We start from the raw sequence: 12,624 nt of genomic DNA, 5'->3' as shown, positions 1-12,624 counted from the left end.
ACTGACTTTTTCACTCGTTCCTTCCCCCCTCTATGTCTCTCATCCACACATAATATAACAAATGTCCACTCTGCTTTTGCCGGACACCCCCCCCGGAACATTACACACACTTTGTCTCTTTATCTGTCTCTCTCTCTGTCTTTATCCCTCTGTCACTTTTTATCTACAAACTGCCCACTGTAACAAATCATCCCCTTTGTGTACCAGGACAACCACCTGGAGCGTTTCTTCACCCTCTGTCATGCCCTGGAGGGTGGAGCAATGTTCCCGCTGCGGGTTAGAGAGGAGAAGATTCCAGAGAACAAGTTGGATCATGAGTTGAAGCTCAGCATCATCTCCCTGTCCTCCTCCAGTTTAGAGCCTCTGGTACTCTTCCTCCACTTGGTGCTGGATAAACTCTTCACCCTCATCATGCAGCCAATGGTCATTGCTGGTCAGACTGGTGAGGAATTATCTCGAGCCACTCGAGTCGATTAATTTATTACTTGAGCAACAGAAAATTAATCTTCAAGTGTTTCGATAATCGATTTTTTTGCCAAAAATGACAAACATCTCCTATTTTGAGCTTCTAAAATACTTTTCATGCTTTTCTTTGTCATTTATGAGAGTAAACAGAATTTCTTTGGGTTTTAGACTGGTAATATAAAACAAGCTATTTCAATACATCACCTTGGGCTGTGCTGTGAATCAATAATGAAAATAATCAGTATTCATAGTCCTGTGAATTCACTCTTGCTGCACAGAAATGGCACTTTCCTGGTGATTTTACAGTTGTTATACACCACTGAACAATTATATGTAGTTACAAGTCCTTCTCACAGTTGAAACATTTTCTAAAGCTGAACCATTGACAGAATTAGAGATCATGATACTTTTGATAAATACTTCTGAATCGATTTGTTAATGTAATGTGTTAATTGTTAATATAATGTATTGTAATGCCATTTTTAAGACCAAGTAACGATTTGTCATGATGATATTATGAAGATATTTTTGATGTTATTCTGTCTCATCTTGATATCTATATTATAGTTTTAACATTTTGTGTGGATGTTTATGTCTCCGTCTTGCAGCCAATTTCGCCCAGATAGCCTTCGAATCAGTGGTGTCTATTGTCAATAGTCTCCATAACAGCGTGGAGCTGAGCAGAGACCAGCAGGGTAGGAACAGCCTCTTGGCAACCTACCTTTACTGGGTGTTCCGTCTGCCTGATCCCCCTCAAGACCTACAAAATGCAGGTACTGATACTGTTCTATTATTCTGTTCTACTATTTATAAGTTTGAAGTTTTCTGACTGTTTTTACTGTTTAATTTTTTCCAAGGATATTGCTGTGATAATTTTAAGCATTACTGTAAAAATGGATCTTTTTTTGCGTGTCCATAAACATGTGTTCAGGTTCAGGGAGTATACCCGCTGCAGAGAGCCGTTACAGCACCATGGGTCGGGCCACGGCAGCCTCAGTCGGCAGTATGCTTTTCGAGTCCAGGAGCCGCAGCAGCAGCAACCCTGACATCCCTAATCCACACACTTCCGCTGAAGATGCTGAGGTCAAAAACATCCTGTCTGCCAAGGTACTCAAGAGCTCCAACCGGAGTTTTCCCAAACCACTGCACAGGTAGACTGCATGCTGTCAGAGCTGCCACTTCATTGGACAAAACATTGATTTGCATTGAAGTCCCAAGAAGTCAAATGCACTTTAAGAAGCTTTTAGCTTTTGGCCTGCTGCCAAAAGACATTTGTGAGTGAAACCCATTCAGGTACACACAGTGGGTAATTTGCATCGATTTAAAAAAGTATGGTATAAAATATTGAACTATCAGTACCTACATTTTCCCTGAAAGTCCACATTTCATTAAGCCAATGGTTGGATTTACAAACTGCACACACACACACACACACACACACACACATACAAACACGCACACACGCATACATACACACACACACACACACACATGCACACACACACACTACAGTATGTAAATATCCCAGCATACTCCCTTATACACACAAAACAGTCATTTGATATTCATCCCCACAGTACATTAGGTATTGTAATAGGCCACTCGACACCCACTCTAATGAAAGCATCTATCATGTTCATTGTGGTGGAACTTCTCTGAATGAATGAATGAGTGAATGAATGACAGAATGAATTCACTTGAATGGGAAAGTGGTCTCACACACAAACACATCCCCCTGAGAGTCTATACCTACATCCATTAGTGCCAAACAGTGTATATTTGATGCAGTTCATAAACCAATAGTCTGCAGTCCATATAGAATAGAGTCTGAGGAATTTATATGTTACATATTTTACTTTTCTTCTCCTATCCCATACTTTAGAAAGATATTCAGAAAATGCAAAAACATTATCAAACAGGTATTCAATTAAAGCTCCATTCTCAGTAACTATCAAATCTAAATCAGGGACATGACCTTTTTAATCATAAATCATATAAATCATAAAGTGTGTGTGTGTGTGTGTGTGTGTGTGTGTGTGTGTGTGTGTGTGTGTGTGTTTCTGTGTCTGTCTCCAGGGCCACAACAACCCAGGCAGCCGCATGTCCACCTATGTTGATCTAACCAACCATCAGAACCCCATAGGAAACACCAGGCCCTCTAACCGAAAGGTACAAAGTTTTTTCTTCCCTTAACTTTTTCTCACCACACTTCTCAACCTCTGTGTCACCGATAATTTGATTAAAATTTAAATCTGCTCTTACTCATGCTCCCTAAAACAAAATTGATGTTGCTGTATTGTGATGATGTCAATTATCTCCTTAGGATAGAAATAAGAGCATTAAGATTTGCATTGATGATGTTATGTGGTGACATTTAGACAATGACAATGAATCTGTTTCTATGAGCCTATGCCTTCCAAATTACTTTCATCTGAATGTAGCCTTATAGCTGTCACTTAGGGCAGACGGCCAAATTCACAAACTGAAACCAAGCTGTACAATAGCATGTAAGCAGCTTAGTACAACAAGGTGAGCTGATATAACAAAACAAGAGAAGGTAGAGACAAAGATGCATGACATGCCATCAGTTTATAGGCTAATCATAGCAAAAATTAAGAAAATATTTCAAACTTTAGAACAGATATTTGTCCTAATATAAAATTTAAACAGAAACCAATCTAGTATATTTTGTGGTTGTAGTATATTATGATAAAAATTCTAAACTTTTTTTCAATTAATTTGGGGGGAATAAACTTCTCTGATAGATTCTATTAAACACTATTCAGACTTTGAATGTCTTGCAGCTGAATGAGTGGAGGTCCTAACCACCAGTTCCCTCTGGTAACCACATGGTGGGAGTGTGACACCATAAGGACTCCAGTTCTGTGGTTGTTTGGGTTTTGGTTGACATTTTTTTCCTGCTCAAAGCTCAGCCAGTGTTTCCCAATGAATTCATAGCCCAGTATAATGCTTGCAGATAGTGTATTTGATACAATGTTCTGTATTCTATCCGTTACCAAAGAGAAACTGTGTCTATCTCACTACAGACTGTGTATTTTCTGTCTTGCAGCAGTTTCATGAGGAACTGGCCCTACAGATGGTCGTCAGCACCGGGGTCTGCAGAGAAAATGCATATAAATATGCCTGGTTCTTCTTTGAGCTGCTGGTCAGTTTGTGTGTTTTTAATTTACAAAAGCTGATTTTTGATTGACATTTAACTGCGAGAGAAAAAGTAAGAACTGCAACAGATGTTCATGATAAATGGATGAAGTAATAAAAATGGCTCATACCAAACAATACATGACCTCGTGGCCACATACCTTAAAAGATAAATGATAGTTTTATTGTGTGATGAATAAAGGGGAATTTTAAAGCACTGCAGCCTGTAATTTATCAAACCCCTTGACAATTTATCTCTCTCTTTTACTATTCAGGTGGATCGTCACTTACATTCACTCTCATCCTCTCAGTTTATCTTACTTATTTATGTTTCTGCCTGCAAAGACCTTACTAGAGGATGCTCATTTTAATTAATAAAAGGCATCTTTTGTAAATTGAATGAAAAATGAGGATAGAAAATGATGATAAATGATTAAAAACTCTAAATTATCAGGTCACCATTTTTATTAAATCGACTTTGCAATTTTGTCATGTTACTTGACAAATTATTGACTCGAATGTATATTAATCACTCTTGCTTTTAATTTACATTCATTTGTATGTGTTGTATTATTTAATGTGTACCGTTGGTATTCCCTCCTGTTGTTTTATGGTTGATGATTCACATTTATGATTTATATTTGTTATGAGTATGTGTGTTTGTTTTTATTAACAGGTGAAAAGCATGGCTCAGCATGTGTCTCAGCTTGACAAGAACAACGTTCCTCGAAGAAGCCGCTTCTCTGACCGATTTAAAGATGACATCACCACCATCGTCTCTGTGGTTACTGCTGAGATTGGGACCATCCTTGTCAAACAACATAAGGTAAAGAATATGAGAATGACGACAATATATTAAGCTCATCATCATCTCAACCAGACCGGTGTGCCTTTTACCCAAAACACTGCATCTGTGTACCCTCTGTTCTCCTGGATTGTGTAGAAGCAGTTGCAGCCTCAGTGTACATGTTGTCAGTGTCCTCCAAACAACAGAGCTGGAAGTGCTAATTATATTTGTCTCTGTCTCTGTCTCTGCCTCTGTAGTATCAAAAGCTCAGCTTGCACAGCTAGATGCTTGGCGAGATAGTCCCAGTACAGCTTGCTGATTACTGTTTGTTGATTGTTGTCGTTTTAGGAGGTAGAGCAAGCAGAGAAAGTCAACATCAGTCTGGCTTTCTTCCTCTACGACCTGCTGTCTCTCATGGACCGAGGATTTGTCTTCCAGCTGGTGAAAAACTACTGCAACCAGGTACAGTAGCACTGAGAACAAACCAAAAATATTTAGCATGTCTTAAAATACATTAATTCAATAAATTACCCTGTGGGAACTATTTGATTTTTGATTTTTGAAGAAGAGACTTCCATTTGCACTAATATGTTTCCTCTGTGACTGTTGCCAAGACGTTTTATTTAACTTCTGTATATGTTTTGAAGTAGTATTGTGAATGAATTGATTAGTTTTTGCTCTATTTCTCCTCTAGATGTCAGCTAAAAGTCTTTCAATGCCAACATTGATCAGCATGCGCCTGGAGTTTCTGCGAATCCTGTGCAGTCACGAGCACTACCTCAACCTGAGCCTCTTCTTCAGCAGCCCTGCCTCTGCTCCTGCCTCACCATGTCCATCCATCTCCTCACAGGTCTGCCCACCTGTCAGTCAAACGTTGCACTTGCATTTGCAGACTGAGTCAGCATAATAAACTGACACTCCTAAGAGACAAGTCGAGTTTTTGTATCTAAGAGGGATTCACAGTCTGTGCAGCATATAAAGTTTTTATCTTTACTTGCTCTATAGGGATAAGAAATAATCAACAAGGCTACAAAAAATAATTATTGAGGGGTGTAAATGTTTGCATGGCCAGGAAAAGAAATATTTCAGTGTAAAAAGTATTTTACTTTACATTTAGGCGAACATCTTAACTTAATTCCCCGACTCTCTTTGTGTCTGTCACTCCTTTCATCTTTCCATTTAGAGTTCCGGTTCGTGTAGTTTCCAGGAGCAGCAGAGGATCTTGGGGCTGTTTGAGCTTTCTCAGGAATTTAAGCAGCAGCACTACCTCACTGGTCTGCTGCTGACAGAGCTCAGTGCTGCCCTAGACATGGAATCAGAGGGGTATGAAAGCACAGACACTTTCCGGTTTCCACTTGTTCCCAAGTTCCTAAAACTAGTGTGAAAGAACTAGCCAGCCATCTTTTGTATTTTAGGTATTAGGTTGATGACTGCATGACTGTCTATCTGTGTGTGTATACAGGGGAAAGGTCCAGAGAAAGGCCATCAATTCCATCTACAGCCTGCTGTGTTCCCATGACCTTGACCATCGCTGTATGAAACCTGAGGTCAGAGCCAAGGTGGCCGCTCTCTACCTCCCCCTGGTGGGCATTATCATTGACTCCACCAACTATCTGGACTTCACTGGTATATATACACATACACACACATACAATAAGCACAAAACTTGCAAAATATCAGAATAAAAACTGCAGAGAAATCAGTGCTTTGCTCTCACTGAAGAACTCTTTTGAAGTGGAAATTACCTGCCTATTTACTGTATACATTTGTAGATGCTTGATTACTACGGTTACTTACACTCTGATAAAGACACTGAAGTGTCACAGTTTTGTACAATTAAGACTCTATGTGCTCTAGTCCTCTTTCCTTTAGTTTAACAAATTTGACCCCTGTTTGTCTCCGTAGTTTCAGACGCACGCAGTGGGAAAAACAAGACAGGCGGACCTGAAGATGACCTTGAAAATGTCCCACCCATCAATCAGTCTGTTGCTATGGCGATCGCCGGGAACCCCTTCAACACGCTCGGGAGGAATGTTCTCGTTTCCATGGCATCCTTGGTAAAATTCTGAAATAATTTCTTAATGATGAGATGAAAACGGATTATAGTGTGCTTTTCATTGTTTTTTAAAAGTTCAAAAGTGCATGTGTGTATGCGTGTGTGTGCGACTATATCTGTGAGTGTTCTCCTTCCTAACAGGTGAGCTGCACTGAGGTAGATTGATTAGCTGTCAGAGCCACACACACACTTCATCCATCCTGAAAAATCGCACACACACATATGCGTACACACACGTCTGCAGGAGATGGTTTATGGGCAGGCATTGCCATCATAAGTGAACAGGGCCGTCCTGCCTGACAAACACATCCATCAAGTGTAGCTACAGCAGCAACACAGGCACTTAAACTGAACACTGCCTTTCTCTTCCTCTTTCTCTGCTTTTCTCCACGAGATGAATAAGTTGATTGTACGTTATTACATGAAATACTGTTGTGGAAAAGCAAATAGTCACACAAATGAGTCATTGGACTGGTATTCATCACAGATCCAAACATGGCTGCCAGAGTGCTTGTTCCTCATTTTCTGGCAGTTCCCCTTCTCACCAATAGAAATAGTTTGTCACACAAAGCACATTTCCAAATAAACAATAGATGTTTTTTAATTACATGCTACAAATATTTGAGGTTGGTAAGCTTCAGTCACTCCTGCTGTGGTACGAAAACCTGGAAACTAGGTTCTAGGTGGGACACCTAGAGCACTAGGAGGTTAATGGCTACATTTATCAAAGCTGCCACACAGTGAAGCAGCAGTAGCCCTCTACAGTAGCGATTCATCATCACATGAATGAAGGTAAATGAATCTGCAGTAGATTTAACACCTATTAAGATGGGGAAAAGAACCATACTTCACTATGGCCGGCGCGAAAGAACCGACCAGCCATCTTTGTGGTTTAGAGAACTTTGTGAATGATATACCGTTAGTTTGTCAGATACAGTTTTTATATACACTGTATAACTCAAAGGGGAGAGCAGTAGATAAACTGACACTGACAGGGTTATGGATCTGTTTCCAAGTGGGGATCAGCTAAGATAAAAATAAATGTATTTTTTTTGCTGTAAAGCATTTTGAATCAAATAATTCACCTGGTTATCTGTTTATCTACATCATAACATAATGTACTTTGAGGGGATTATTTTTATTTTTACTTCTATATACATTTGAGTCCTGTTTTGTATGCATCACCTGGATTTCTTTTATCCTCTAATCTGGTATTTCTTTGGCCGGTCTGGGTGTTCATACCGGCAGTTGCATATATGGATGTTTGTGTGTGTGTTTGTGTGTGAGTGCAGGTGCTCTTTTTCTTCAGTAAGAGCATATCTCTGTCTCTCTCATCTCCTCTTCTTCTCAGCACGGTAAAACTGTAGCCACCCTCGCAGCAGACACCAGTCGCCACCTATTGGTGTGTTTCCTGTGGGTGATGAAGAACGCCGATAGGAATCTGATTCAGCGCTGGACTGTGGATATGCCTCCCTCACAGCTCAATAAGCTGCTGGAGCTCCTCACTATCTGTGTGTCCTGCTTTGAGTACATGGTCAGTTTGCTCATTTATCATCTTGTTTTGTGCAGTCGCATCATTGAAAGACAGCGTTATTAAAATGGATGGATGACTCTGATCTTATTGCCTTTATTTTAATGCTGTTTTAACCTTGCTGTGCATATTTTTATTTGCAACTTTAGTTGTTTGTTTATATCAATAAAGAACTTGAGGAAAATGTATTTATTAAATAATGTTTTGTATTTGTACCTGGCTCATATGTAACTTTGTATGTTTGTAGGGTAAACAGAGCAGTTACAAAGTGAGCACCCAGGCCTTACAGAAATCTCAGCAGGCCAAGCTGCAGCTGGAAGAAGCCCTGCTGAGAGGAATGGGAGCCCGCGGGGAAATGATGAAGCGAGTTGGAGGTAGTTTATGTCCTTGCACTTTAAGGAATACTACTTGGAATTGCTTTTCAGTCAAATTTAGATCTGCATTTTCTGTTCATATTTTATTATAATTATATTTCAATTATTCAAACAAATCAACTAACGTCTTGCATGCAAATGGATTAAATTTTTATAACATAACATTATACACAAATTCATCTAGTAAAGTACATGGCTTTCTCTGACATACAGGAGTAGTATGTAATCTGTAATCGAATAAATGTGTATTATAGTTTTCTTGAAGTGACTGGCTGCTTGTTTGACTTTTGACCCCTGACAGGAATGGATAGGACCATGGGTCAAAGAGAGAACCTGCGCTGGAGGAAAGACCTCACGCAGTGGAGACAGACCAACGACAAACAAGACAAGTATGTTATAACTTTTGTGTCTGCTTTTCAAATTTATCATGTCTGTCTGTCTGTATTTCTCCCTGCCTTTCCTTATCTTTATATTTTTTTTGTTTTCCTATCCTTTCTGAATATCTGTCTGAACTTATGTCCCATCTTCCTTCAGAACAAAGGCAGAGTTGGACCAGGAAGCTCTGATCAGTGGAAACTTAGCCACAGAGACAAACCTCATAATTCTGGACCTGCTGGAGACCATTGTACAGGTCAGAACACTTTAACTTGTAACCACGCAAAATCTTCCAACACTGTATGCATAGACTATAGACACAAAAACATGAACACCTATAAATTATAATGCAGTTGTACAATTTGGAAGGCTTTTCTAATACTTTACAGCTGCACAGGAAACTGAAAGTTTGCATTCAATGGGTTTCCCAGTCTTTCAACAAGTGTTATCATTACTTTCATATAATTTGGTAATTTTCCCATCTGTCTCCTGTCCAGGCGGTGCCATTGGCTGAGTGTAAGGACAGTGTGGTTGGTGGGGTGTTGAAGGTTTTACTCCACTCTCTCACCTGCAGCCAGAGTAGCACATTCCTCTCCCACACCTTCAGCACATTCAGAGCGCTTGTCGTCAAGGTACTTTCATGATGTCTTGTGTGTGTTGTACACAGTAGATCTCTATACGTTTGTGTGTTTGTTTGCACCTTGTCAAAATTTGGGAGAAGGTGAGGTGCGTGGGTTGATGTGTTTGCATGAGCATTATCAGTGTCCAAATTAAATGTTCTTATTTGTTTGTGGGGGTGGCAAACTGCTGATACAAGCCAGAATTATATATGTATATATGCATGTGTGTGTATGTGTATCCCTCCTTGTGTGTCTTGTTTCATTTTCATGTTTGTGTGCAGTTTGGGGACCTGTTGTTTGAGGAGGAGGCGGAGCAGTGTGCAGACCTGTGCCAGAAGGTGCTTCAGTACTGCAGCAGCCCTGTGGATGAGAACAGGAGCCAGGCCTGTGCCACCCTCTTCCTCATCATGAGATACAGCTACAGCAATGCCAGTGTAAGCACACACGTACACAATTATCCATGCTGACATGCTGCACATTAGCGATGTTTCAATGGGTTGCCCAGACACACACAAACAAATGTCAGGCATTTGCTACCTTTCTGGCAGATAAAACCACATCTAACATCTAAGCTTGCAGAAAAAATTGCATTTATGTCAGATGAAATTTAGTTTGAGTGCACATGAGAGTGCAGAATTGCTTATGATACATTTTCTGGTGAACACTCACAGAAGCAGGGAGTCACACACATCTTATCCTATCTTCTCCACTTTTCCTTTCCTGCTCGGCTTTAATGTCTTTTCCATGTCTATTTTGAGCGTGCTGCAGAAAGTTTCTGCTGAAGGATGTGCCTCTGAGTAGAGAGCAGAGAGATATGTCACTGTCTGCCTCCCCATGTTCCTACCCCTCTTTAACTAATGACAGCCAGACCTCTGTGTGTGTGTATGTGTTGCATCACATATGCGTGAGTGAATATGTGCGCGTGTACTATGCTTCTGTGTAAGTATATGTGCCTCAAAGGCAGGGCGAGAGAGAGAGAGTGTGAAAGAAGAAGAAGAAGAAGAAGAAGAAAAGAAATCATGATGGTGATAGAGGAGTGTTTTTGTCAGAGGTGAAGCAGTGATGGGGGGGAAATAGAAAGGACAAGATTGAGGAGAGACAGATCTGAAGGAAGGGAGGTTTAGGATAGAGTATCCTCTTTCATTTTCTCTGCAAGTTCAATAACTGCTGTTGCAGTCGACATTTCCTCTGTTTACAGTCTGTACACTTTAATGAAAGTCAGACACCAGCGTCTTGAGCACACTTACACACACACACACACACAACATCTCCAGTTTAAAGTGAGTATTCGCCCCCTGCTTGTCCCAGCGTATGTTTGTTTATATGGTGTATACAGAGGAAGCTGTGATATGAATTAGCGTAGCAGCCGTATGACTCATTCATACAGAACTTACTCTCTACCTCTTCCTTTGTTTATGTTTTCATCCCTTCATCTGCCCTCCTCTTGCTCTCCTTCTGTCACACACACACACACACACACACACACACACACACACACACACTTTTTTCCCTCTCTCCATCTTTAATTTTAGATTGTGGAAATAAAAACAAGGAAAAGAGCAGGCTTTTTTTTCAGAAATGGAACAAATTATTTAAAACAGATATTTGTGGTTAAAACTAGTCCAGTTGTGGAAAGGTTGGAAAGAGAGCAAGAGGAAAAGGGAGAAAAAAAAAAGAAAGAAAAGTAGAAAAAAAGACAAAGAGGGTTATGTGTTGACTTAAGCTATCATTTAGGCTACTTTTGAGCACACACACATACACACTGAGTTAGAGGGCAGTGATGGGTGGTTAGGCTCTGGCTCTATGCTCAGTTGAACAGAATGGGGCCGTAGAGATGATCCATGGGTGATTATGTCTCTGCTAATGGGAGATCATTTCCCGCTTAGCTGGTCATGCTGGAGATAGATGGGACTTCACACATACACAGGCACACTCTTGTCACACACACACACACGCACACACACAAACACACACAGAGCTCGCTGCAGAGGATGGAGATGGGTGTTTGTCAGGCCTGTTATCTTGGACAGGTAGTGTGAAGAATGGAGAGACAAGGAAATACAGGGAGAGGACAAGAGACAAACAAATTGAGCAGAGAAAACAGCTTAACCTGCACATTTTCACATAACCGGCATTTAATCTTACCAGTATTAATTTTGCTGATCATCCTTTTTTAAGTGCATAATGAAATCTTTTCCTGTGTGCTATCAAATGGCAATAAATAAAGAAAATGCACATGACAAGAGCAAAGTGTTTCTAAAGATGCAGAATTTTATGACTTTGAAAAAGCTTTGGAAGTTTTCCATTGCATGTATTAGAAAATTCTATTGACACTCCTCAGTCACCTAGGCACAATTAAGTACAGTGTTTATGCATTTAGATTTCTGATTAATGTTTATTTTTCTATTTCTGGGTTCAGTAGCTTTTATTTAGATTTATGGATGCTTTTATTGCCAAGAGTGATCACAGGTATCCTACTGATATCACAAGAGTAGAGCACATTTTTCTGATTAATAGGTCATCTTTTAGAATGATTAGTTCTGCCCAATATGCAGTAGTATTGGTGTCTGGCATCTGTTGCATAAAGCAGTGATATTTTAGGTCATAAGCATATTATAGGACATTTTGAAAGGGTATAAGGAAATTAGAGTGCTTTGGAACTGTCTCTGATTAAAAGCCCCCTTTTGTTAAAGTAAATACAGGCCGGGCCATTATTGGAAGGCAAAATGTCATTAAATAGTTGAAGAAGAAATGTTCTCATTGTTGTTATCTTCATTTGTCCATTACATTAGAGTGCCTTGTCTAACTGCTGAATATATTACTTTTTTTTTATCCAGAGCAGCACACAGTGGTTATAATATCAGAGTCTGTAGAAATCTATAGACATTTTGAAATTCAGCCTTGCTAAGCTGAAGTTTTACATCAGAATTTTGAATTTTGAACCTCTTATTTTATGATAAACATTGCAAAACTCTTAAGATTTACTGCGGTCCTCTCTGTCTTGATCAGAACTTCTCGAGAGTGAAGATGCAGGTCACCATGTCTCTGGCCTCACTGGTGGGCAAGTCCTCAGACTTCCAGGATGAATACTTACGACGCTCCCTTCGCACCATCCTGGCCTACGCAGAGGAGGACACTGACATGCAAAACACTCAACTGCCCTCACAGGTATAAAATAATAGAATCACACTCACATAGTTCAACAATTCTTTGCTATTACATTACTGATGTTCATTATATTGTAACCTCACGCCTCT

General features: G+C 40.0%; 1 protein-coding gene across 1 annotated transcript in view; it reads left to right on the top strand.

Annotated features, from left to right (window-relative positions):
• The window catches only part of dock8 (dedicator of cytokinesis 8), a 53,480-nt gene that overhangs the window by 28,713 nt on the left and 12,143 nt on the right, over positions 1-12,624 (top strand). The window contains exons 20-37 of the mRNA XM_042421013.1: positions 208-442; positions 1,074-1,238; positions 1,397-1,572; positions 2,542-2,634; positions 3,536-3,631; positions 4,301-4,450; positions 4,760-4,873; positions 5,106-5,261; positions 5,595-5,734; positions 5,874-6,037; positions 6,317-6,468; positions 7,819-8,001; positions 8,246-8,372; positions 8,674-8,761; positions 8,907-9,003; positions 9,245-9,379; positions 9,649-9,801; positions 12,377-12,535. Of these exons, the coding sequence (XP_042276947.1) occupies positions 208-442; positions 1,074-1,238; positions 1,397-1,572; positions 2,542-2,634; positions 3,536-3,631; positions 4,301-4,450; positions 4,760-4,873; positions 5,106-5,261; positions 5,595-5,734; positions 5,874-6,037; positions 6,317-6,468; positions 7,819-8,001; positions 8,246-8,372; positions 8,674-8,761; positions 8,907-9,003; positions 9,245-9,379; positions 9,649-9,801; positions 12,377-12,535 (2,583 nt within the window). The remainder of the gene's footprint in view (positions 1-207; positions 443-1,073; positions 1,239-1,396; positions 1,573-2,541; positions 2,635-3,535; positions 3,632-4,300; positions 4,451-4,759; positions 4,874-5,105; positions 5,262-5,594; positions 5,735-5,873; positions 6,038-6,316; positions 6,469-7,818; positions 8,002-8,245; positions 8,373-8,673; positions 8,762-8,906; positions 9,004-9,244; positions 9,380-9,648; positions 9,802-12,376; positions 12,536-12,624) is intronic.

The sequence above is a fragment of the Thunnus maccoyii genome, chromosome 9, assembly GCF_910596095.1.
Source record: "Thunnus maccoyii chromosome 9, fThuMac1.1, whole genome shotgun sequence".
NCBI lineage: Eukaryota > Metazoa > Chordata > Actinopteri > Scombriformes > Scombridae > Thunnus > Thunnus maccoyii.
This window is presented reverse-complemented; position numbering and strand designations above follow the sequence as displayed.